General features: G+C 40.6%; 2 protein-coding genes and 5 long non-coding RNA genes across 8 annotated transcripts; 5 read left to right on the plus strand and 2 right to left on the minus strand.

The window, feature by feature from the left end:
• Positions 1-152: 152 nt before the first annotated feature.
• Positions 153-4,956, minus strand: LOC135346004 (TBC1 domain family member 10A-like). 2 transcript variants are annotated; one of them, XM_064543475.1, is made up of 17 exons: positions 4,816-4,956; positions 4,549-4,760; positions 4,216-4,492; positions 3,767-3,980; positions 3,442-3,517; positions 3,013-3,120; positions 2,589-2,754; positions 2,408-2,524; positions 2,230-2,353; positions 2,075-2,144; positions 1,833-1,947; positions 1,724-1,774; positions 1,585-1,651; positions 1,185-1,366; positions 582-1,060; positions 408-515; positions 153-341 (listed from the first exon to the last, which is right to left on the minus strand). In XM_064543475.1, exons 4-17 carry the CDS (start codon positions 3,859-3,861, stop codon positions 333-335), a joined length of 1,767 nt encoding a protein of 588 aa, XP_064399545.1. In that variant the 5' UTR covers positions 3,862-3,980; positions 4,216-4,492; positions 4,549-4,760; positions 4,816-4,956; the 3' UTR covers positions 153-332. The 2 variants fall into 2 exon arrangements, with proteins under 2 accessions (XP_064399545.1, XP_064399546.1); XM_064543476.1 differs by lacking the exon at positions 4,549-4,760 and having other exon boundaries at positions 4,816-4,955.
• Positions 4,949-5,676, plus strand: LOC135346013 (uncharacterized). Its single transcript, XR_010397968.1, has 3 exons — positions 4,949-5,084; positions 5,167-5,236; positions 5,374-5,676. It is a non-coding gene; the product is annotated as an uncharacterized LOC135346013 (long non-coding RNA).
• A 1,538-nt stretch (positions 5,677-7,214) lies between these two features.
• LOC135346014 (uncharacterized) lies at positions 7,215-12,942 on the plus strand. Its single transcript, XR_010397969.1, has 4 exons — positions 7,215-7,375; positions 7,503-7,560; positions 12,330-12,837; positions 12,928-12,942. It is a non-coding gene; the product is annotated as an uncharacterized LOC135346014 (long non-coding RNA).
• A 1,202-nt stretch (positions 12,943-14,144) lies between these two features.
• LOC135346016 (uncharacterized) lies at positions 14,145-15,247 on the plus strand. The gene is made up of 2 exons (XR_010397971.1): positions 14,145-14,606; positions 15,034-15,247. It is a non-coding gene; the product is annotated as an uncharacterized LOC135346016 (long non-coding RNA).
• Positions 15,248-17,114: 1,867 nt separating this feature from the next.
• Positions 17,115-19,072, plus strand: LOC135346017 (uncharacterized). The gene is made up of 3 exons (XR_010397972.1): positions 17,115-17,315; positions 17,381-17,422; positions 18,737-19,072. It is a non-coding gene; the product is annotated as an uncharacterized LOC135346017 (long non-coding RNA).
• A 566-nt stretch (positions 19,073-19,638) lies between these two features.
• On the minus strand, positions 19,639-23,151 carry LOC135346001 (uncharacterized). The gene is made up of 10 exons (XM_064543471.1): positions 21,984-23,151; positions 21,786-21,930; positions 21,620-21,697; positions 21,400-21,560; positions 21,171-21,335; positions 20,969-21,106; positions 20,705-20,822; positions 20,511-20,643; positions 20,253-20,458; positions 19,639-20,147 (listed from the first exon to the last, which is right to left on the minus strand). The coding sequence occupies exons 1-10, from the start codon at positions 23,097-23,099 to the stop codon at positions 19,834-19,836; spliced, it is 2,574 nt and encodes an 857-aa protein (XP_064399541.1). The 5' UTR covers positions 23,100-23,151; the 3' UTR covers positions 19,639-19,833.
• Positions 23,152-24,424: 1,273 nt separating this feature from the next.
• On the plus strand, positions 24,425-25,643 carry LOC135346015 (uncharacterized). Its single transcript, XR_010397970.1, has 3 exons — positions 24,425-24,681; positions 24,745-24,785; positions 25,235-25,643. It is a non-coding gene; the product is annotated as an uncharacterized LOC135346015 (long non-coding RNA).
• Positions 25,644-25,742: the final 99 nt, after the last annotated feature.

The raw sequence follows: 25,742 nt of genomic DNA on the forward strand, positions 1-25,742 counted from the left end.
TACATGTACTTTGTATAGCCTTGCATTCTGTTGTGCAATCATGAATGCTATTTTTACACTGTACGTAATGCATTTTCAAGTAAAGAGGGGTGGGGCTGCTCTGCAGAAATGTAGGTGGGGGAGGGGCTTATTTGATGACGTAATCACTCCCGTAAATAAAATAATTTTCAAGAATTGTGGTTCTCAATGGAATGATGTTCTGATTAGCAGGTCATGAATGCATTCAAAAGTTTTTCAATGTTATTCACTATCAATCAACAGCTATTGCTGGTGTTGTCAGGACCAACAGAGAGCCCCATACAAGCCTATGGAGATCGATATAGATATAATCATCACAAAACCTGCAGATATAAAGCAATTATAATAACTGTATAATAACTGTACAGTAATTTGTAGGATTCCATTACCTGTGAATGTGTTCTTGCTGGGGTGGGTGTGGTGAATATCCTGAAGGCATGATGGTCTCCATGGTGATTGCTGGTCAATAAGTGATCCTGTAGCGGACGCACAGACAGCTGGAAAAGAAAGTGCAAAAATGTTTAGGGATGTTCTGTTATAATTATTAAGCTATAAGCACCCACCGGTGAGAGAACAGCTGCTGATGGCAGGTGTCTGGGAGAGGCCACCTGCTGACAAATGGACCGCCTCTTGGCTATTCTAATACTTCTCCTCGGGCTCTGACAGAGGGGGGACTGTAACCGTGGGCTACCGTTGTTCTCAATCAGGGGAGTGAGTCTCTCTAGTGGAAACATAGTGCTCCTTGGGGAATCGACAAATAGTTTGTTGGGAGGTGTGTCCATACTAACGATGAAGTCAGTCAGCTCGATGTCCCCAGACCCTTGAATACAGGGAGTGTGTAAAGAGAGATCAAAGCTTTCATCACCATGACATTTGCGCTTTCTCTTCCTAGAGGAACGGTAGCTTGGAGTGGAGAGGTCGTTCAGAGCAGGTGTCTGCATGTGTGGAGCTTGTCGGCCAGTGAGGGGTGTCTTGGCTGGAGTGAAAGCATTCTTGAAACGAGTCAGTAGTGATGGCTTGGACACAACTGGCGTCTCAACACCTATATATAAGAGTGGAATAATTATAGTACATAGATCAAATTGAGCAATACAAATTCAAAATTAGCAGTGTACACCAAACACATCTGAGCTCAGATAAAGCATGAACCTACAGTAAAACTTTACCTTTTCTCCTCTTTGTTGCCCGTGGTGTCTCTGCCTCCATTGTGTCAGTCGGGGCCGACCTCTTGCGTGAACTCCTCCCCTCAGAGCTTCTCTGGGTGTGTGCCTTGGCCAGGTACTGCACCATATCTGATTCATCCAGAGAAGTGCGCCAGAGGACAGGCAGTAAGTGTCCCTGGGATACCCTGCAGGCAATATCAGGTAACACAAGTACATGAGATTGTGTAGTATACGATTTAAACCCCACAGTTGTAACGTCAATGTACAGTATGATAAAATTGACAAAAATTAAGACTGTAGAGAGTCAAATAGAAGGTTATGCATACGTACCTATAGGCAAGCCACTTGTTCAGATAATTATGTGTACTAGAGTTTTAGTATGATAGTTTCTTTGGATACTTACAGTCTGCTTGGAAGGTGCTGAAGGAAAGGCAGTGCTTGTTCTATCCGGTACATGGCCACCAGTTCAGCTGAACAGGAGAGAGAGAGAGAGAGAGAGAGAGAGAGAGTCAATACTGATCAAGTTATTCTTCGTAACTTACGGGCACAAACTTTCATGATGGCTAGTGCAACTCTGAAGATTGTGTTGATACCTGGAGAGGAATGATGGTATCAATGAAGGCTTTGAGACAGTTGCCACAAATAGTGTACCTTCAAAGAACAGTAGATCACAGACGGCTAGTACAGTGTCCCAACAAGGTAGAGAGGTGAGCAAACACATAAACCATGAAGTCATGTACAGTAGAGGATGGATACCAAGCTCCTCCTGAAAAAATAGAGACAACTATATAATGACACAGAGAGTTACAGCATGTAATAGCTCAACCAATGCTTGTTAAATACTAATAGGCTTGTAAGAATTAGCTCAGCAAATGGTATAAGGTACAACTCACCAAGTGCTTGGCAACGTTAGGGAGCTTTTCCTGCAGTACCAGTGCAAACGCAGCAGCGTGAGTCTGCAATCTAAAGAGGAGGTTATTCACTTACCTGATAATTATAATAAATTTGACCCTCGAGGGTGAGAGTATTACATAGCCTAATACCTCACCTGCTCATAGAAGCGTCGTAATAACCTGCCAGATACTTTGGACTCTCACACAATGACAGGAGTGCCCAGAACGCATCCTCCTCATCCATATTCATGAGCAGCAGTCCACCAATATAAGCCATACCTGCACAGATAGTGTCTCACATACAGTACGGACATGATAATATTAGTATTCCACCTTGACAGTACCCCACTGCGGGGTTGTATGCAGCGTACACTGCTAGCATGTGGAGGAGGGACAGTCTGCCAGGGGCCTCTATAACCCGAAACAGTCGGTGGCATGGAAACGATCGACCTACAGTATGTAAAAAGTTCAAAATTTGTAACAACTGTATAAGGGAGTTCACACATGCATGTACCTATGTCCATCATGATTTGCCTGATAGTTTTGAGGTCCACCCCCTGACATGCTATCTCAACGGATGGTTGCTCCAGGTAACCGTTGAGTGTTCGAATGTCCTGTTCACTGGAGTACTCAGACACACCAAGAGCTCTCAGCTGAGCTTGTAACTCCATCAGCTTAGCCTGAAGAACAAATAGTGTAAGAGTGCATGGGGTTTGTAATATGGCAAAGGGTCATTAAAATAATGGATGAAATAAGGACTGCACATAATATATGGTAAAGGGTCACTAGAGTAATAATGAAATATTAATGGCTAAAAGTACATGGCAAAGGGTCACCAAGGTAATGGGTGGTGAAATATTGACGACTATAATTATGACAGTCATTATTACTTCATCACACAATAAATATCACCCTAACACTATACAGATTGCGCTTACCTGATAACTGAAGTCAGACTGTGCCCTGAGGGTGTGAGTGTCGAGGAACAGTTGCCATGCTCTGGAGCGCAGTGACCGAGGGAGACCTTTACGAAGCAACTGCCTCACCTAAGCGTAGAAAACAATCAATGGATTTTCTAGCTACACAAATTACACACACACACACACACACACACACACACACACACACACACACACACACACACACACACACACACACACACACACACTCACACACACACACACACACACACACACAACACACACACATGCACACACACACACACACACACACACACTCACACACACACACACACGCGCGCGCACACACACACACACACACACACACACACACACACACACACACACACACACACACATGCACACACGCACACACACACATAATAGGTCTAACAACATGTGATGTACCTTGTGTGGGGAGTCCTGGTCCCACGAGTCCAGTGTCTCCGTCCACTGTCTCGCTACCTCTTCACTCGGCTGGGGGCTAGAAAACACAACTAATTATACAAACGGATGGCATGAAAATTATGTTAAAATTTATACATCAATGGAAAACTTTTTCTCATATGCAAACAATCACATTCTAATGTAAGAGGGCAATATATTTTTGTGTGAATGTTGGTCCATCAATATAAAGCAAGCATAATTACAGCATCCAAGTAGATAGTTGGCTCTATGATCTATAACTACATGTACGCTATGTTAACATAATTATGTACCGGTATGTATCTACCTGTAGCCATGACATCTCTCATCTGAGAGGTCTCCATCATTTTCATCACTTGCAACCAAGAAACCATACTCATCAAACTCTTGATTACCATTCATGACTCAATGCAGTAATCCCTAACAGCTCTATGTGGCAATGTTTCTTATGTTCAGCTTTTGAAAGTAGTGTAGTGGTTGGTAAAGGTCAAAGTCCACTAGGAGTGTGTTTCGAATAGTGACTGCAGGGCAACGTGTGTAATTAGGTACATTATAGAAATTCCATTAAAGTATTAATTAATGACACCCACTGCACTAAAACAAAAAGTACTGAGTTTTGTAAGAGCCATATGAATCTATCCATATAGCCTTAGGAATATCAGTTATTGAGGCAGGCTCTCTGGCCAGTTACATTTTGTACTCATCATATAATTTACTATAGTTAGCTACAGGTCAAATTAAATTCTTTGGACTTACTTTATTTATAAAGTGCCATGTTGTGATTTATATACTACTAGCTGCATGAGGCACTGCTCATTCAATTACACCTCAGGAGAATCATATGCAAACGCAAAACAAGTGTTTATATCATGTACACAATAGACAAAAACATCATTGACTGCATAAGGCGAAAAGAACATATCTATAATTATAACTAAATTGTTTATGACTAACAGTGCGTGGCTGGCTACATTTCACAATAGCCGCTATATAATTCCCTGGGAAATTCCCAGGGAAAGTCCCGGGGACGAACCTACATGAATAAAAAACATATGACGTTATGAGAACCTAATGTATTCATAAACGCACATTTCCATACATGGAAGAAACCCGATAAGAAGCACACACACTAGAAGATGGGGCACTCATAATGACAACTAAGAACAGTTTGTGGTGTGGTGAGCATAGTAGTTCCACTCCAGAGCTGCTCAGACTAATGAGTCTGCCGCCAGAGGCTGGCCCATGTTTGTTCACCAGTGTACACTACTACAACCTCTGACACTCATAGCAACCAGTACTACCTGTATGTCAATACACTTAACATTATGGTACAAAATGTGCATCAAAGCAACCCACTTTTCAAATTGGCCATTGCCGCAATCTCATTAGCCCACTATCCACTATCGGGCTGCTGCTATCGGTGCTCCATCACCTAGTGAGTAGCACAGTGAGTAGCACGAGGTGCTGCCGTAGCAATGCCACGTCACCACACACACTACGTCATCCAATAACTGATGGACACTATAAAGCGGCCATGGCCGTGGGAGACTGGGTCAGGCAGAGTGTGAGAGAATAGCTACCTGTGAGAAACCTACGGACAAAGAAAACATTTCCACAACACGAAGGTGAAAAAAACTTTTACAATACTACTTTAGAAGCTAGGCAATTTAACGAATTGTTTTCCTAATATGTACCTTTTAATTGCAGGATTACATACTCCCAAGGAAATATGGACGGCGTAACAGCGAATGCAACAGGCAATACAAAAATTAACCCGGTAGGAGAGCACGCTCAGTTCCCTGTAATACCACAATCACTATTTCTAGGATGGCATAATTATAATTTTGCGAAAAACTTTTGTAATTTTGCACCAGTACTACTCTAGCGTTATACATGCTCCACTCTATTTCACAGATTTCCCTGCCCAAGATGAACTGCGATGATCATAAAGGCTGCCCGCCATGTGTTATTCTCTAAGCATGCATTCAATAAACATCACTGACAGCTGTAAAAGATCAATGAAACTACAAAACTGAGAGCTCAGAATGTCTAAAATAGCAGGATATATTAATTGTAAATCATAAGACAGTACTGTTAGGTAGCAATTAATACAGCTCATTATTATTATTTTTCTAAACTCCTTTTTTTTAATCTGTTTCTTAATTTGTAATGGTAGTTGTGTTTGTCTATATAAATTATGGTTTGTTGCTCTCTTAAGTCAAGTGCTGGTGTAAGGTAACTAAGGACTGGGTGGTTCTAACAAGAGCCTAACTAGATAAATGCAAAGTGTCAGAGACAACAGAGCCAGCCCTACACACTTGGGTCAAGTGGATGCTCCTCTAACAAAAACAACAGCAGACAATAAAGGCTCTTTGATGGTCAGGTTATCAGGAGAACTACAAGCTGTTAAAGAGATAGTTGATCTTAGAACTAGAGCTGTGGGTGATTGTGTTGAGAGGAACATTTCCTAGCAGACAGAATTGAATTTAGCTGAAGTGATTATGGTTTGAGCTGGAAATTCCTCTCCTACTCACAACCCTCCCAACCACAAGGGTAGTACCACAATCACATAATGAATGAATACTCATAATGCCAGGTCACAAGTGGGAGTACTAAGAAACATGCATATCAGTAAACACAGAGCACTGACTGTACTAGGAAAACTCACACTGTTTGCTTATTCTACTTCCAGGTAGCTATGACAACAGCTATGACAACAAGCCTTGACATTCCCAACACTGCATGGAACAAAATGAACAGACACATGATATAGCATTGCCATACATGTATATAGTACTTTTTATAAATGGTGTGAATAATACAATTATCCTACACACAACAAGACAGGTATAAGCCACACAAATATGAATGAACCTGGGACAGAAAAACAGAGACACCCTCTAGTTGCTCATCTCACAAGATGATTTGTGTATAGTCACACCTATATTGCATCCATTTCATGATAAAACACCCATGAACATAAGTATAGGTATAGGACCTACTGGACACCAATAATGATAGGACTGTGAAATCCTAATTGTCAAACAAGCTTCACAATTCTTATACACACTTGTAGCTCAATGTTCACAATATGGCTATAGCTGATCACACACACAATTATGGGATTGATGATACTGAATGCATGACTGAATGCAGACCACTTATATACATTGCCGGGGCGAACCCAGGGGGTGACCCATCGATAAGAGAAGCTGACATAGGGACTGTCCCGGGGAAAGGCCACGGCAGAAAGAAAAAACACAATAACTTCCGGAGAGGTCACAAAGGTGACGATCTGTTAAGGGGAATGACATACACACACCATACTCACTGGAAAACAGCTTGTGGTGGTGAGCATAGTAGTGCTCTGCTCACTAATGAGTCTGCCGCCAGACTCTGGCTCATGGTTTGTTCATAAGTGTACACTACTACAACCTCTGACACTCATAGCAACCAGTACTAACCTGTATGTCAATCCACTTAACATTATGGTACAAAATGTGCATCAAAGCAACCCACTGTTCAGATTGGCCATTGCCGCAATCTCATTAGCCCACTATACCACTATCGGGCTGCTGCTATCGTGCTCCATCACCTGGTGAGTAGCACGAGGTGCTGCCATGGCAAGTAGTACCCAATCATGCCCACATCATATGATCAGCCAGGCTTCGGGAAGGTTCTGAAGCAATTACGTCAGACAATTATCAATAATACATTGGCAAAAGGTCCAATCATATCACTACACGTTATGGGAAAATGACTAGGATATTTCTACGAGCCCGGTGCTTTCCTGGAGCCCACCGTCCCTATATAACAGCCAGCAAATTTGAGAGCTACATATCAAAGGATAGAAGGACCAAAAGACCAAAAGATCAAAGACTCTGCAATACGTGTACCAAGAGATTTATTTGGAAAAGTACGTTCGCTGTAAATTGGTTATTTGCAGTAGTATAGTACCTGTAATTAAGTGTACTTTCAGAGAGTACAGTAGCTGCATGGCTTACCATTGAACTCTCTGTTTTATTTTCACATTTCTCCTACAGTCCTGAGAGCTGTGCCTTCTGTTGTTGACCTGAAAAACTCAAACAAGCAATAAAAATGGTAAGTGAAAAATATGGGGAACTTTTTTTTTGTTATGTGCAAGATTATGGAGTGTCGCAAATATTACGTTGCACCTGCATGTAACAGCAAGATTTTTACAACCCACAAAAACTGAAAAACCAGTTAGCAAAATTAATACATAATCTGATTCAATTAAGCAATTTTCTTAGACTTTACTTTCTCAACACACTGTGCAAAAAGTGCAAAACAAATCAGCTAAAACAGAGAGAATTCTGAAACACAACATTTCTTACTTAGAGTGGTCCCAAAAGGCGCTGTGACGAAGATGAGGTCGAGGAGCTTGTTAACGAGGCAGACAAACTAGGTGACCAAGTGGGACAGATACTAGAGCACCCCCAGAACCAACCAGATCTACCACGAGAGCGGAAACTGGAGAGGCTGTTGGTTAAAGAGGAGAAAAAAGTCGAGGAATTAGTTAAAAAACTTGATAACCCTCACCCACAAAATGAACCTGATTGTTCACGATAAAAAAAAAACTCTAACTGAAGCACTTGTATTATTATAATTATTATATTATTTTTAAACCTTGCATGTGAACACGTTTGCTATATATAGGGGGTCACAAAGTGCATACAGGTATTTGATTATTTAACGCTATTTTAAGTTATGGCTAGTTTGACTTACAGTAAAGGCTGTTGCAGTCTCTTCAAAATCTTTCATAGCATCTGTTTGCACTATTATCGTAGGATCCTCTTACAGTGGGAGCTGTTGTAGTCATTTGTGGAGTGGGTTGTTGGATTTGTTGCTGCTGCAAGGGCAAAAATGGTGGCAACTCCCACGATCAGAACAAGAAGGATAACTCGCGATGAACCAGCAAATAGAGACAATAGCTGCAGTATACCTGCAGAAAATAGATATTTAGAATGTGTATCTGACAAAACAAAACGCGATGTGTTTCAAATGCGAGCCAATAATTAAGGGGGGTAGTAAATACAGTTATAATAATACACTTACTACACAGAGTCTGAGTTACAATGACAGAAAACTAAATGAGTTGGAGGGGAAGTTGAAGCAGCTGCAAGTCCAGCTGAACCAACAGAACACAGAACTGATCAACTATCCGAGGAACAAAGATACAGTGCGTCCACACTTTCAAATGACCAGGAGTACAGTAGGACAAACAAACCAGAGTATCGAGGCCATACGACTAAACCCAGTTGGTGTTCAGCGTCCGCAACAACGTTTTCAACAAATACAACTATTACAAGGGAGCATAGCGCAGCTCATTGCTGAAATAAACGGGCGTCTTCTACCTCAGAGTCACCCACCCTGTCCCCGTTAGAGAAAGAGAGAGAGGACTTGTGCAAACTCGTTAGCTAACAATAGTTATGTACTTGAATTATTTTAGGTATTATTAACATTAACCTTTTAACTGACTGAAAACACTACACACTGCAAATAAACTTGCATCAGAATGACCCAAAAGAGAGACGGACAGACGGCTGTAGTATCTGCAGAAAGTAGAGAACGTGTGTGATGTTTCATTGGTTACCAATTAATTAAAGGGTGATGCAGTTGTATTAATAATACGCTTAAGTTAAAGGCATAAAAAATGTAGCACAATCCTTACTATAGACAATTCTTATTCATCACTAGTAAAATTTGCTTGGTAATGGGGGCAATGGCAGCGAAATGGTGGAAGTGTGCACCTGACAACCCCCCCCCCCAGATACACCTCGCTAGGAAAAGACTAGTATTAAAGTGATACAGTTTAACTAGGGCAAGGAGCTTTAGCATGCTTCTGACTTGCGCAATAGTAATTTTGTTTCGAAGGAGTATAATGACATGTATTTCAATAATTATTTACTGCGTATGTAGGGAGGGGGAAAAAAAGAAAAAACTACTTCAGCTTCTTCAACTACCACAAAAAAGCCAAAAGATGTGGCTACAAAAGAATCAACTACCTGCACCACAACCCCTACTGTCCCCCAGCAGACCAAAACAAGGCCTCATGATCACAATCCTAAACCCAAGCCTCGTTCAAAGAACTAACTGCTACTAACAGATTGTAGAATTATAGCTGTCTTCAATGAACTTTTGATGTGAAATTAGACTTGCTAAACTGCAAACCAACAGACAAATACAAGAACTTATAGGCGTAACTTATAAGCGTAAAAAATGGAGTATAATCCTTACTGTAGACAATATCTTATTCACCACTAGTAAAATTTGCTTTTGTTAGGGTAATAGAGGTGGAGGTGGGTGCCATGGTGGTGGTGGTGGCGGTGGTGGTGGTGGTGGTGGTGGTGGTGGTGGCAGTGAAAATAGTGAAAGTGATGTATATGGTGAAAGCGGGCATCCTGACAACCTCCTGGATACACCTTGCTCGAAAGAACTAGTTAAGAACAGAAAGACACGTAGTATTTAAAGTGATACGGTTTGGTTTAACTAAGGCAAAGAGCTTTAGCATGCTTCTGACAAATTATTAATTTTGTGCACATAGTAATTTTGTTTCGAGGAAGTATATTTCAATGATTATTCACTGCGTATAATAGGAAGAAGAAAAACAAAAAGCTGAAAAGAAAGAGACGACCGAGAAAGAGACGACCACGACAAGAGACCATCCGCAGAGTAAGCCAGATATAGCTCGCTGATGAAAAGAAGAAAAAGTAACTGCTGCTAACATTACAAATCAGATTGTATATAATTATAGTTGCCTATCAAAATAACAATGATGTGAACTTAGACTTGATCCAAATCTAAACTGCAAACCAACAGATACTATTCATCACGCACAACAACGTTTTCAATAAATACAGTGATTGCATGAAAGCGTAAAAGAGCTCATGGATGACATAGAATGCCGTCTTTTACCTCAGAACTACCCACCCTGTCCCAGACACTAGTCGCTAGAGAGAGAGAAGACTTGTACAAACTTGTTAGCTAACTATGTATTGTCATTATAACTGTTTATAGTTAACGTGCATGACGTTTCAATGGCAAACCAATCCAAAGGGTAATGCAGTTGTATTAATAATACGCTTACACAGGATGCCAAGGTAAAGCAGTTGGAGCAACTGCAAGGAGAACTGACTCAACAGCAGACAGAACTGATTAACCAGCCGTGGAACAAAGAGGCAGTGCGTCCACGCTTTGAAGCGACAAAGAAGAAAGTGGAACAGACCTATGGGATGTCGATACAAATGCAAGATAGTATCAAAAAGCTCATCAATGACATAGAATGCCGTCTTCTACCTCAGAGTCACCCACCCCGTCCCCGCTAGAGAAAGAGAGGATTGTACAAATTCGTTAGCTTAGACTTAAATTACTGACTGAAAACATAACACTACAAAAAAAACTTGCATCAGAATGAATGTTTCAATTGCTAATTAAGGCAATAATTAATAGCCTAAGGGTATTGTATTTATACATTTAATACACAGAGTTACAATGAGATAAGACTTGATGAGTTGGAGGGGACGTTGAATCAGCTGAAAGAGGTGCTGCTTCAACAGAAATATGAACTGACCAGCTTTCCGGAGAACCAAGAGGACGTGCGTCCACAGTTTGAACAGACAAGCGAGGAAGTGGAAGAAGCAAATGATGGAATCACAGAGATATGGCAAAACCCGGCCGATATTAATGATGTGCAACAACGTTTTCAACAAATACAGCAATTGCAAGATAGCATAAAAGAGCTCATGGATGACATAGAATGCCGTCTTCTACCTCAGAACTACCCAGACCCTAGTCGCTAGAGAGAGAGAAGACTTGTACAAACTTGTTAGCTAATAATAAAAAATTGTGTATTGTAGCTGCATTATAAATTACTTTTTAACTGTTTTAACTGACTGAAAACACTGTAGATTGAGGTCAGGTGTGAATTGCATTTGTCACTAATAAATTAAAAAGACAAGAGATTACCAGAGGGCAGTAATAGATAAACAAGGGGAAAATGACAATAAATTTGGGCTCAAAGACCATAATTTTACTCATTAAGAGCTAGAAAGACTGAAATTTATGGCACATAATTAGAGTACAATATAAAATTATCATTACAAACACTGATTGCTTCCTCCTATACGACCCAGTCACTATATACTTACGGGGGTGATCTTGATCCCTACGACAGCAATCCTCATCCATTGATTGTTGTATGCCAGCTAGTTAAGCACAATCAAACGTGCACTATAATTATGCCCTAGCATGAAGAAGCATGTACGTAACTTTATGCCATGTACCACCCACTGCATTGACTGCATTGCCACCGTAGGCAAGCCGATATGTCTGTAAAAGAACGCAAGGTCAAAAGACACTTCAACAACTGACGCTTAAAGAACTGAAGGCCGAGATGGAAGCAATGAGGGATGAGCATAATGATCAGAAGAGGGCATTACTTCGTCGGCCGACTTCAATAGAGAGAGGTGTAGTGCTGGCACAGTATCAAAAGACAAGGCAAGGAGTAGTGGAATTGCAGGACGCGATAAAAGAGATACTAAAGTTTCCACAGAACACGGAGAGCTTGCCACGAAATGGCGGAGATGTGAAGCAGGCAATACGACAACTGGAGAGAGAGATAAATCTGCTTCAACAAGAGATTGATCAACTTTAAACACAACCATAGCAAGGACATGGACATTTAGAGACTTAATTATAGAGAAATATGTATACGTAATCTGCAACATTTATTTTTGTTGACATACTATAAATAATTATCAATAATACAACCTTTCAACTAACTTTAAACATAATAATTATACCGTTAGTGCTTAGAATTTGTGTGTAATTATGACTCCTTCCTCCCATAGGACCCAGTCACCACCTACGCTGACCATGACCATAATTGCCCCGAGCCATCAAGGCCTAAACCTACTGAGGGGTGGAGTTGTACCATTCTCTAATTCAAGCTGCCTCAGAAGAAGGAACGCTTTTATTAGCTGATCTAGCTTAGATACATATCATAGTTCAAATGCGAATTGTGTTTGTCAAAAATGTAATGTAAGCCAGAAGACTATTAATTTTACACAATTATCTGGTAATTAAAGCTCATTAACAGCTATTATTCAGCTTTGAAATTAGCAACTCTAGGTCAAGTTGTTATGGGCACACATAAGCTCTTAATAGTACCACTGTTAGCCTCGATCCCAGGCCCTTGGAAAAGAGGGCCTGGTTCTCTCCTTTCCTGGTGGCCTGGGATCGAGGCTACTACACCACTGTATGAGCTAGTAGCTTACTGACCATCACTTTGCATTCTCCATACAATATACGTAGGTCATGGCCATTCCAAGTAGATCTGACAGACAGCAATCTGGAGAGGTAAGGTAAAATAGTTGACAATGTATAGCTAAAAAAGATGTGGTGTTCTACGCATGGGACTGTAGATATGTGCCTCTCACCCCTTTACAGTATATTCATGCAATGCCAGGAACAATGCCAGCACAGCACAGAGATGCTGCCTATATACAGAGAGAGAACAAACAATGGCACTGAATGTTCTGTAAACATTGTGTGGTCCCTACCACCCCAAACTGAACTCATACAACCAACTGTGCAGGCTGCTGCACAACTGTGCACAAATTTCTTGCACAAAATTCCTTGCACAAAAAATGCACAAGTAGGGTTTCACTCAATATAGAACACAATGAAGTGCTAGCTCAGCACAAACCATGTAGCCTCGATCCCAGGCCCTTTGAGAGCGGCCTGGGATCGAGGCTAACCTACATGTAGCTATGCCATTACAGTAATAAGGACATTATACAGTGAATCATCCACCCACATCCTAACAATAAGAACACTAAAACATGTACTCCCTAGCTGTTACTAGAGCACATAATACTTTAGCCTACAAAATGATGGAAACACCTATTGTATGCAATGGGACTGTAGATATGTGCTCAATTGAACTATCTCTCACCTATTTGCAGTATATCCAGTGAGGAACAAAGCCAGCCCAGCACAGGAGATGATTCCTACAGAGAGAAAATGAACAGTGAACAATGAATGTCACTGAATGTACATGTAGTGATTTTCTGTGAAAATTGTGGTTGTGCTATATACATGTGCCCCAAACTGAATCCTTACACCTTACAGTGTGCAATGAGCCCCTGCAGTTTTGCACAGTTGTGCACAAAATTCCTTGCACAAAGAAATTGCTACTTAAAAATAATTATGCACAAGTAGGGTTTCATTTAATAGAATACAATGAAGCTAGCTCAGCACAAACCAATGTTACCTACTGGTAGCTATGCCATTACAGTAATTAGGACATTATATACAGTGAACTATCCACCCACATCCTAACAATAAGAACACCATAACATGTAGTCCATCTTTTCCCTAAGAGCCTGTTACTAGGACACATACCTACACTAGCCATAATTATTCTACAAAAATTAATGAGGGTACTATGGAAATGAACACCTATTCACACAAAAAGCATGAAAAGCATGGAAAGAAATGAAGTTAGTAACAGGGCAAATGTCAGCTAGATTGCACCTAGGGAATTCTGTGGTGTGGTGAGCATAGTAGTTCCACTCCAGAGCTGCTTAGGCTAATGAGTCTGCCGCCAGACCCTGGCTCATGGTTTGTTCATCAGTGTACACTACTACAACCTCACACTCATAGCAACCAGTACTATCTGTATGTCAATGCACTTAACATTATGGTACAAAACTTAATGAGACAAACAACATCCCAGAAATACTGCCGCAGGTAGTGAGAATCACATGAACTGTACGATAAGCAGGCCACCTGATAAGGGGACACTACTGCTATCGATGAATAGGTCATTCTTTGCTATCGATGAATAGCGAAAAGACCTCTATTAAGGTTCGGTAGCTCCCCGAAATACTAGTTCTTGCTTAGTCAGGCTATACGTAATTAGAGAAAGTAGCTATTTTTGGAGAAAGTGACGTTAGCAAGTTAGCAAGATCGTAGATAGGTGCCTAGGATTTGAGAGAGTATAAAAAAAAATCAGACTCTATAAGCGGAAGATACAAACTACGATTGGACTCATTATTCTTGAGTTAATTTCGACCCCATTGATTCAAAGTAAAAGACTTCAATTACACAACATGGATAGCCCAGTGAGTTGAGATTTGTGTGTATTTAATTAATATTGTAAACATGTTGATATCTACGTACGTAAGTACCTACCAATTCAATTCGATGTCTAAACGAAACCAGTGCAGAAAGATTAGTGGGCTTATACTGATCCGATACAAAAATTATGTTCAATAGGGTCTACCTGTGGAAATTGATTGCAAAGAATGGGAATGTAACCACTACATTCAGTATGTGAATGACTACCAATGTGGGCATAAATTTCGGTTGTGCACAAATTGTGCATATAGTCCAGCTTACCGAACGTGCATGTTTGATGGAGCAAACAGGGCTCTATATATATAAAATATCAGTAATACAACCTTTCAACTAACTTTAAACATAATGATTATACGTAGTGCTTAATTAGAAGTTATTATTGTATGTAATTATGACTCCTTCCTCCCATAGGACCCAGTCACCACCTACGCTGGCCATGACCAAAATCCCTCCGAGCCAAAGCGTAAATCTTCTCGGTGTAATTGTACCATTCTCTAATTCAAGCTGCCTCAGAAGAAGGAACGCTTTTATTAGCTGATCTAGCTTAGATACATATCATAGTTCAAATGCGAATTGTGTTTGTCAAAAATGTACTGTAAGCCAAAAGACTATTAATTTGACACAATTATCTGGTAATTAAAGCTCATTAACAGCTATTATTAATTATCTCAGCTTTGAAATTAGCAACTCTAGGTCAAGTTGTTATGGGCACACATAAGCTCTTAATAGTACCACTGTTAGCCTCGATCCCAGGCCCTTGGAAAAGAGGGCCTGGTTTCTCTGGGATTGAGGCTACTACACCACTGTATGAGCTAGTAGCTTACTGACCATCACTTTGCATTCTCCATACAATATACGTAGGTCATGGCCATTCCAAGTAGATCTGACAGACAGCAATCTGGAGAAGTAAGGTAAAATAGTTGACAATGTATAGCTAAAAAAGATGTGGTGTTCTATGCATGGGACTGTAGATATGTGCCTCTCACCCCTTTACAATATATTCATGCAATGCCAGGAACAATGCCAGCACAGCACAGAGATGCTGCCTATATACAGAGAGAGAACAAACAATGGCACTGAATGTTCTGTAAACATTGTGTGGTCCCTACCACCCCAAACTGAACTCATACAACCAACTGTGCAGGCTGCTGCACAACTGTGCACAAATTTCTTGCACAAAATTCCTTGCACAAAAAATGCACAAGTAGGGTTTCACTCAATATAGAACACAATGAAGTGCTAGCTCAGCACAAACCATGTACCTACATGTAGCCTCGATCCCAGGCCCTTTGAGAGCGGCCTGGGATCGAGGCTAACCTACATGTAGCTATGCCATTACAGTAATAAGGACATTATACAGTGAATCATCCACCCACATCCTAACAATAAGAACACCAAAACATGTACTCCCTAGCTGTTACTAGAGCACATAATACTTTAGCCTACAAAATGATGGAAGCACCTATTGTATGCAATGGGACTGTAGATATGTGCTCAATTGAACTATCTCTCACCTATTTGCAGTATATCCAGTGAGGAACAAAGCCAGCCCAGCACAGGAGATGATTCCTACAGAGAGAAAATGAACAGTGAACAATGATTCTGAACAATGTCACTGAATGTACACATAGTAATTTTCTGTGAAAATTGTGGTTGTGCTATATACATGTGTCCCAAACTGAATCCTTACACCTTACAGTGTGCAATGAGCCCCTGCAGTTTTGCACAGTTGTGCAGAGTTGTGCACAAAATTCCTTGCACAAAAAAATTGCATGCTTAAAAATAATTATGCACAAGTAGGGTTTCACTTAATAGAATACAATGAAGTGCTAGCTCAGCACAAACCAATGTACCTACTGGTAGCTATGCCATTACAGTAATTAGGGCATTATATACAGTGAACTATCCACCCACATCCTAACAATAAGAACACCATAACATGTAGTCCATCTTTTCCCTAAAAGCCTGTTACTAGAACACATAATACCTACACTAGCCATAATTATTCTACAAAAATTAATGAGGGTACTATGGAAATGAACACCTATTCACACAAAAAGCATGAAAAGCATGGAAAGAAATGAAGTTAGTAACAGGGAAAAATGTCAGCTAGATTGCACCTAGGGAATTCTGTGGTGTGGTGAGCATAGTAGTTCCACTCCAGAGCTGCTTAGACTAATGAGTCTGCCGCCAGACTCTGGGCCATGTTCATCAGTGTACACTACTACAACCTCTGACACTCATAGCAACCAGTACTACCTGTATGTCAATGCACTTAACATTATGGTACAAAACTTAATGAGACAAACAACATCCCAGAAATACTGCCGCAGGTAGTGAGAATCACATGAACTGCACGATAAGCAGGCCACCTGATAAGGGGACACTACTGCTATCGATGAATAGGTCATTCTTTGCTATCGATGAATAGCGAAAAGACCTCCTTTAAGGTTCGGTAGCTCCCCGAAATCCTAGTTCTTGCTTAGTCAGGCTGTACGTAATTCGAGAAAGTAGCTATTTTCGGAGAAAGTGACGTTAGCAAGTTAGCAAGATCGTAGATAGGTGCCTAGGATTTCCGAGAGTATAAAAGAATTGGGCTCTACAAGCCGAAGATAGGAGCAAATTATTGGACACCACATTCAAGATTGGAAATCTCATAAACAAAGGCGAAACAGACACACCAAGGAAAATTGGTGAGAGGGAATGATTCTTCTTCAAAATACAGTAATGTGACTGTATAAAAATAATTTTGTTGCAGACCCCAGTTGTTTTGGATCAACAAAAAGAGATGGCATCACAAGTAAGTAGTAACTTGCATTTACTGTACATGTACATGTAGGCAACATTTAAAATTAAATACCAGTACTCACCATATTGAAGAATAGCTTCTGACTCAGCTACCGCCTCCTGCAAATCAAAAACACAAGAGATTAAAACGTAACTAGCTACATATAGTATAATTATATACGTAACATAATATCATAATCCCCTCCCCCCCCAAATATTGCACTCAGTCTACTTTACCTGTAACGATCGAGCCGAAGGACTGGGAATGCAATCATACCTATTATCAACAAGTAGATTATCAATGCGGCCACCGTTACTGGTTATGCAAAGAATGTGCAAATAGTACTGAGTTCAAATATTGCTTGTTCGATCGCACTGAAAAGCGACCAAGTGTTGGTAGTCCCCAAACACGAACAAAGCTTCCTAAGGGCACCAAATTTTCTCCTGTTGCATTTGTAAGTTATAAACCAAAAAATGGTCAAAAATTTAAATTACCACAATCATATACAGATGGCTTGTAACCATGATGACGAGCATGAGCACGACGAGGTTCCTTACAGCTGTAAACATAGGATTACCATGTGTGATCACTGTTACAACTCTTTTCCGCAATGTCCTTTTGATGATGGAGGTGTGTGGGCTTCGAGCGAGGACTGTCCTTGGAATGAAGATCCGAGCATTGCTAGGGGACGCACACCAAAGAAAGACACTTCTTTCTCCCGGGCTTCTAGTTCCTAGATAAAACAAACAGTATATATAAAATATATATCTATATAATTATGCAAATGTAGAGAGATTAGAACAGCATTATTGTACAATAGTGATAATTATAACTGTTGTAATTACTGTGTAAAATAGAAGAGGCAATTGGAAAGAGAGCGTAAGAAATGGACGGACGACGTCTGGAAAGATTGGGCATGTAATCACTCCCATACATATGGACGTATACGCTATCAGTGTGGGCATACCCTCGATATGTGTCATGCATGTCATGAGGCATTTACTCGATGTCCATTTGATGGCACATGTCGAAACCCATTGCCAGGGGAGATACAGCTTCAGGCAACTACTTGGGGGTATCAACCACCAACACCACCAACACCACCCGCTCCCAAGCCTCCAAAGGGGACGACTCTCTCTCCAGTGTGGTATGCTCCTTCTGAGTGAGGAAGAGAAAACAGAGAACTTGAACTGACTTTAGATTCTTTAGCTGTATCTATAAGTCCTTATAAAACAATGAATGCTGTGTTTTTAGTCTCTAGCTATAGCTATGTATAATACACATAGAATTGGTGTTTTAGATTATTGGCATCTTGTATATACGTAGACAAACCTGAAAAAATGGACTCACTGGGCTTGCAACCACAGTAACGACTATCACTACACAGGAGTCAGCTATACGTGTGGGCATTCCTTCACACTATGTGAGACTTGCTATCATGCCTTTTCAAGAAACTGTCCCCTCGGTGACGGAGGGGAAAGTAGGCCTACTCCTGGATTGGGTCGCAGAAGACGTGACGTAGAAGCCAAATGGGGCACAACCTTCTTCCCAGCAATGCCTGCCGGAGGGCTGTAGATAACTGAACTGAAAGAAAACATTAATAATGTAGATATTATTATATTATACTTTGTAAAGTGCATATTTAATGAATCAACAAATGAATGACATGTACAAATAGACTTAGGTACTGTAGTACTAGAAGGTTTTGCGAGTATCAAACATATGTGAGCGTTGATCAATTCGCAACAATAAATCGCAAAACCTAAATTAGTACTGGTAAATACACATGATCCTTGACAGAACGCAGATCGCAAAGGGCCAATTTTGCTGATTTGGCTCATTCGCAAAGGTTTTTCACCAGCAAAATATTCTACAATGTAGTAATACGGTACCATGATCATAATTATGTGAGTATAATTATTGATAAACCTACATAAGGTATAATCATAATCATTAGAATGTTGTTGTTCACCTCACAGGCGCAAGGGGGTGCTCCAGCATCACATGATTTACCACCGCCACCTCCAGTCTGCCCGGGGTGCGACATGAAGGTTCCACTGAAGTGGCGTACTGAGTTCCAGTGTCCCGACCACTATCTGTGTGATGACTGTGCTAACAGAACACAGTGTCCAGAACATCCAGGATCAAAGAGAAGATTCATACAATAACAGACACATAATTTATTTATAAGAGCTAATCCCAAATTCCCAATCTATTCAATTCACATGTTATTTTACGTTTGGTCATAACAAGAATTGGAAAATACAAAAAGTATAAGTTGTACATGTATTGCCAAACCAATTTCTGTGTACTGTGGCTATATGGTAAATCTCTGTGGTCTATTGAATTATGGGCATAAATCTACTTAAAAAAAAAAAAAAATCACACAGGAGTTGTCATAATTATGACACTAAAAACCTGAGTCAGTTCTCTGGAGTAGCTTCTTCCTCTTGATCAGACACTCTTGACACCCTGTTATTGTCATGTGAGCTGGGTGGGGCTGGGGCTGGGGGGTAAAACTCATGTGGATCCAAACTCATCTGACTGGACATTCGCCTCCTAGCAGCGGATGGAGCCTGCTGCTCTGTGCCCAGAGGTGGAAAGACTGAGTTGGTAGGGCTGAACGTCCCAGAGTCAAAGGAGGTACGAGTGTCTGTGCTGTCGGCTTGACTGTTCTCAATGGGGGGGGGCTGCTCGGGTGAGGGGTTAGGCTCAGCTGAATTATGACCCCGGGGAGCTACAGAAATGAATAAGTTCGATGGCTAGTCGAGGTGAAAAGCAGGCTATCCCCAAAAAACCTCAAACAAATAGGAATGAGGTCGATGAACAAGCATTTATTTACCTGTACGGATCTGAGGAACTCGGCTGATGGTCACTTCTGGCATGAGGATAATCTTTCCCACATACTTGTAGGCAATCATCTCAAAGATGCAGGGGGTGCTCCCACAATCAACCTTGATACCGGGGAACCCGTCCACAACATGTGTAATTTTATACGGTGCAATCTTTGTATTCACTTCACGATTGTGAAATTTATGGTCAAACAACCTGCAAAAAATGATTAGGATCGATACTGTACATAACCAAATGGCCTACTGACAGTTTAGAAGGCTCATATTTGAAGAAACGTTGCTGGACTTTAGTAGCTCCTATCTTCAGTGGACGGATGGCTAGCAAGATGGCATTTTCGCCAATGCGGCCAGCCCCATAGAGTGCATTAAGAAAGAGGTTAACTGTGTATGTAAAAACAAAGCAAGTGCAGCAATGGAAATTGATATGTAGTCGACTACATACCACTGACAAGTTTTGATTCCTCAGTGATCGGGGCTATCACAATAAAGTCCAGTCTTGGGTACGGTATTCCTGGTCCTGATGGTAAATTCTTTAGAAATTTGAGCACTAGCGACTGAGCCTAAGATGAACAAAATTACCGATCAATTAACTTTTTTAGGATTCTCACAGTGTTAGTCTAGAGTTATTGAGTAGATCAACAATCACACCAATGTTTTCCTTGAAAATGAATGTACCCAAGATAAAGATAATCAATCACACACTCACCCCAGTGATGCTTTCCGTGGACTGAGAGTAGAGATTGTCAGGGAACTTAAATGTGACATAATTGGTATAAAATTCATCCTTAAGTGTGGGATTTTCACTGGTGTTCTGGTAGTGAGGTTGAAAGTTGACAGACAGAACCTGAGCATTCAGTTCGAGGAAAGATAAGGCCAACCAACACAATAGATGTAGCTACATTTTGTACCTTAACAAAGGGCCTAGCCATAATTAGTGAGTAACCAATGGAGCCAAATGAGATGTCTAAGGCAAGGTCATTCTTTAGTTGTGGCTCCAATGCAGTTTCATCGTAGTGAGGGCCAAAGTTGGTCACAAACCAAAATATAACGTCACGAATACCTTTCATGTACTCCTGCAGATCAGAATGATAATAGACGAGAGAGTGTGGGTATTTGTAATGTACATGCATGACATACCTCCTGATACTCGATTCTTCCAAGATGGGGTTTGAAACGCTCATAAGCAATTTTCTCTGCATTTCCATTGAATCCTGCCGTGTGGAAAAGTCTATGAAAATCATCAGTTGCTCGCTGCTCATGAGTGGCCTGTTCAGGTTGTTGTTGACCATCTGTTTGATCTAAGTAACGAAAACATATTTTGTTCAGTTATAGGCTGTATGAATAATTATAATCATACCTGTTATGGGATTGGGTACACCAGAATCAGAACGGTTCTGATTTCCGCAAAACAGACTGGTTAACCAACTGCAGCAACCTACAAAGGAGAGTGGAGAATGATGCCTTTCACCACAAATGTGGCATTGGGAAGAAACTAATGCAAGCTATGGAGGACAAATGCACACCTATATCTTCCTCCTCCTCCTCTGCGGTATTTTCCGGTTGTAGGTCATTAGACGGGACGATATCTGGCAGATCCTGTTGGATACTAATGTACAGGTGAAGAAGCTGATGATCTCTTCCAAGCAGTCTCTTCAGCTCCTTGCTCGTCTGTACATTACAACATTGTCATTTATGTGTATACACACACACAGGGACCTCACTTGGATATCTTTGAAGACTTGTCCATGGCTTGTGTCAGCTCTGAACAGCATCAACAGGAGGAAGTCAAGGTCATGAAGGATTCCGGGGTAGATAATGTATCTTGGGTGAAACTTGAGGTAATGGGTAAGGGGCCATAAACGATTTATCCAACGACGAGCACATTTAGATTTATTTTTCTCAGTGGTAAAACAAGGGTAGGTGGGCCAGGATACCACGGGTGGGAACACGAAATGATCAGGCTTTAGACAACTTTGAAAAGAGAATTTTGCAAGTTCAAAATAACCTAGCTGTTCAGTATGCCGTACTGCGCACCACCCGAGGGCGTACAGAACCAGTCCAGCTGCAATCGTTAGGAGGAAGAAATCAGCATAGCGTACCAGATTCAACACCCGTAGACTTGTGTAGACACAGGGAACAGTAACGTTCAAGGGCCAACCACAAGGAGTGCCTAAGTGCTCCTCAGGGCATGTGAAGTCATCAACACTGTCACCAGGACAGAAGAAAACAAACGAAAAGTTTTTGAAGTAAAGTGCACTGAGTATCACTGACCCACAGACTATTATCAGCTGTAATACCAGTTTAAGGATATAAGTGTAGTAAATTTTCCGTCCGCTATATTCTTGCTCCAGCTTTGTCACACGATCAAAGTTATTGGTGTCATATTCCCCAGTGGTGCTATCTCGTAGACGGTCCAGTTTATCCACAATCAAGAAGAAGCTGTCAAAATCTCCATTGTGAAGAGCATTCCATATGTAGTGTGGAACGATAAGGAGAAGGCCATGAATGAGAATGTATATCGGGAAATATTCTGTATTTGGAACGTTCCTTGCACAGTAGTTGTTGATGTAGCTGGTCTGTCCTTGGCCGAACTCATAGAGCATCCTCCCCTCCAGGTCCTGAGCTGTGATGCCCACATTATCAGAGGGTGGGAAGCAGGACACACCCCCTCCCCTCAGAAACTCCACAGTCACATTGAGCACAGACAGTGCAAGAATAGCTGAGGCAATGTACTTGATGAATTGGTCCCAAAAAAACTCCTTTGGTTCAATGGAAGAGCTTTCCTTCTTCTTCTCACTGTTAACAAGGTCATACACTCCTTTCACTGCATCAGCCATCTTTGTTTGGGGGGTTTCATTGTGGTTTTTGGGTCACTATTATGTAGCCAGGTGAAAGTCTGCGCATGCGCATTTCACTATCGGCCCTAATCATTATACCACAAAACTAATGTGTTTAACACAATGGACAACATGACACATGAAACAAGTTAACAAGGTAGTAGTCACTAGTCTGTAAGTGTTTTCGCAGCTGATGACTCCAACTCTTTCCTCGTGCCTCTTTCTGGCTATAGAATCAGACATATCCGGTCCCTGAGTGTAGTATAGAAGTGAGGCTGGTGGGTGGACTCATAGAAGCCCTGCACACAAACAAAACACACTGGTAGCTGAGAAGCATCATGTAACATGTAAAATAAACTGTAAGATCAGTACAAAGGTCTAGCTCTCTGGTCAAAGCATATAAGTTGTAGGAGATGTATAGAAACATGGTATATTGGATTTCCTAAATAATTATAGACAAATAATTATATTCTGCATAAGTAACTCCCCAATGACAGCAAGGAACCTGAGTTGTGTATATGTATGTACTTGTTTACTGTATGTGCTCAATTGAACTATCTCTCACCTATTTGCAGTATATCCAGTGAGGAACAAAGCCAGCCCAGCACAGGAGAAGATTCCTACAGAGAGAAAATGAACAGTGAACAATGATTTGAACAATGTCACTTAATAGTATAATTATAATGTGGTTGCTATAGCAAACTGAACCCATACTATATAAATGAGCCTGAAAATCATTTTTATTGTGCACAAATCACAAAAATTGTAGGTTTCACTATTTTTAGGGAACTGAATAAAGTACTAGCTCAGCATAATTACCCTGTACAAATGCCATTACAAGACAAAGCATCATGCACCCACATCTTAACAACAATATGACTGTGCAGTTACAACTGTATATATATATTTAAGCCCATTGCTAGAAAGAACATAGAGATGAGGATATTATTGAAACACCTATTTTCACAAACAATGACTAACAACAAGACATAATAATTATTGAACCTAAAGTATTTCTGTGTTGTGGGAATATAATTACAGTAGTAACCTCCACTCCAGAGCTGCTCAGACTAATGAGCTCTGCCGCCAGAGGCTGGCCCATGGTTTGTTCATCAGTGTACACTACTACAACCTCTGGGACTCATAGCAACCAGTACTACCTGTATGTCAATGCACTTAACATTATGGTACAAAACTTAATGAGACAAACAACATCCCAGAAATACTGCCGCAGGTAGTGGGAATCACATGAACTGCACGATAAGCAGGCCACCTGATAAGGGGACACTACTGCTATCGATGAATAGGTCATTTTTTGCTATCGATGAATAGCTCCTTTAAGGTTCGGTAGCTCCCCGAAATACTAGTTCTTGCTTAGTCAGGCTGTACGTAATTCGAGAAAGTAGCTATTTTCGGAGAAAGTGACGTTAGCAAGTTAGCAAGATCGTAGATAGGTGCCTAGGATTTGAGAGTATAAAAGAATCAAGCTCTACAAGCCGAAGATAGGAGCAAATTATTGGATACCACATTCAAGATTGGAAATCTCATAAACAAGACGAAACAGACACACCAAGGAAAATTGGTGAGAGGGAATGACTCTTCATTAAAATACAGTAATGTGTACATTAAAATAATTTTGTTGCAGACCCCTTTGTTTTGGATAAACAAAAAGAGATGGCATCACAAGTAAGTAATTATAGTAACTTGCATGCAAATGTACATGTACACGTTCAACCTAATTTAAAATAGATACAGATACTCACCATTATCGAAGAATAGTTACTGACTCAGTTACTTTCTCCTGCAAAGCAAAATGTAATTTAGTGCAAAAAAGTAACAGCTACGAGTCGTAATATATTTATGTATCATAATCCTCTCCCAAAATAGTGCATTCAGTCTGAATGATCTAGCCGAAGGACTGGGAATGCAATCATGCCTATTATCATCAGCAAAAGAATTTTTTGTAGATTATCTATATTATAGAGAGGGGTAGTTGTACTGGAATGCATATAACACTGTGGCTATGAGTGCAAACAGAAGTGCATGTGCAAAAAAATACACATTTAGGCTCACTATAGTTAATATTTACAAGGTAAGAAAATTGTAGAGCACACTTACAATGAATTTGCATACAGGGTCTCAACGAATGGAAGTACTGGGAGTGTAACCATACTTGTTACACTGAAGTAACGTACCGGTGTAATAAACATCACATCAAGCTTTGCTTTGTCTGTGCACATAGTACGAAGTTTAGAGCATGCCCTTTTCCACATTGTCGGGAGGCTCGTATCCATCCAAACCCTAATGTTGACCAAGACAACGTAACAAGGCTCCACGATGGCACAACTCTTTCTCCAATCTTTAAAGTTATAGTTTGAAGTTTTTCTAAACGGAGAAAAAAACATTGGTGATAGATGAACCGATACGAAGTAGATCGAGCTCTGATTTGTAGCTTGTAGATCGATATGCATGCATGTGTTTGTAATACTTAATTGTTTCTGTAGATAATTATGTATATTAATTTTGTGATAAATTAAATTAACATACAGATAAAGTCAACATACTGGGCTTGCAACCATACTGGGGAGTACGAACATGAAGATGTTTCATACAGCTGTAAACATAGCTTTACCATGTGTGATC

Source organism: Halichondria panicea, chromosome 13 (assembly GCF_963675165.1).
Source record: "Halichondria panicea chromosome 13, odHalPani1.1, whole genome shotgun sequence".
NCBI classification, from domain to species: Eukaryota; Metazoa; Porifera; class Demospongiae; order Suberitida; family Halichondriidae; genus Halichondria; species Halichondria panicea.

What these genes read in the sequence shown, in the direction of transcription:
- LOC135346001 (XM_064543471.1), bottom strand. Translation starts at nt 23,099, where the DNA reads ATGGCTGATGCAGTGAAAGGAGTGTATGACCTTGTTAACAGTGAGAAG. An exon ending in GAAGAATCGAGTATCAGGAG is followed by an intron (nt 21,336 to 21,399) that starts GTATGTCATGCA and finishes TCTGATCTGCAG; the next exon opens with GAGTACATGAAAGGTATTCG. An exon ending in GGAATCAAAACTTGTCAGTG is followed by an intron (nt 20,644 to 20,704) that starts GTATGTAGTCGA and finishes TTACATACACAG; the next exon opens with TTAACCTCTTTCTTAATGCA.
- LOC135346004 (XM_064543475.1), bottom strand. Translation starts at nt 3,861, where the DNA reads ATGAATGGTAATCAAGAGTTTGATGAGTATGGTTTCTTGGTTGCAAGT. An exon ending in TGATCTACTGTTCTTTGAAG is followed by an intron (nt 1,775 to 1,832) that starts GTACACTATTTG and finishes ATTCCTCTCCAG; the next exon opens with GTATCAACACAATCTTCAGA. An exon ending in CAGCAGCTGTTCTCTCACCG is followed by an intron (nt 516 to 581) that starts GTGGGTGCTTAT and finishes TTTCTTTTCCAG; the next exon opens with CTGTCTGTGCGTCCGCTACA.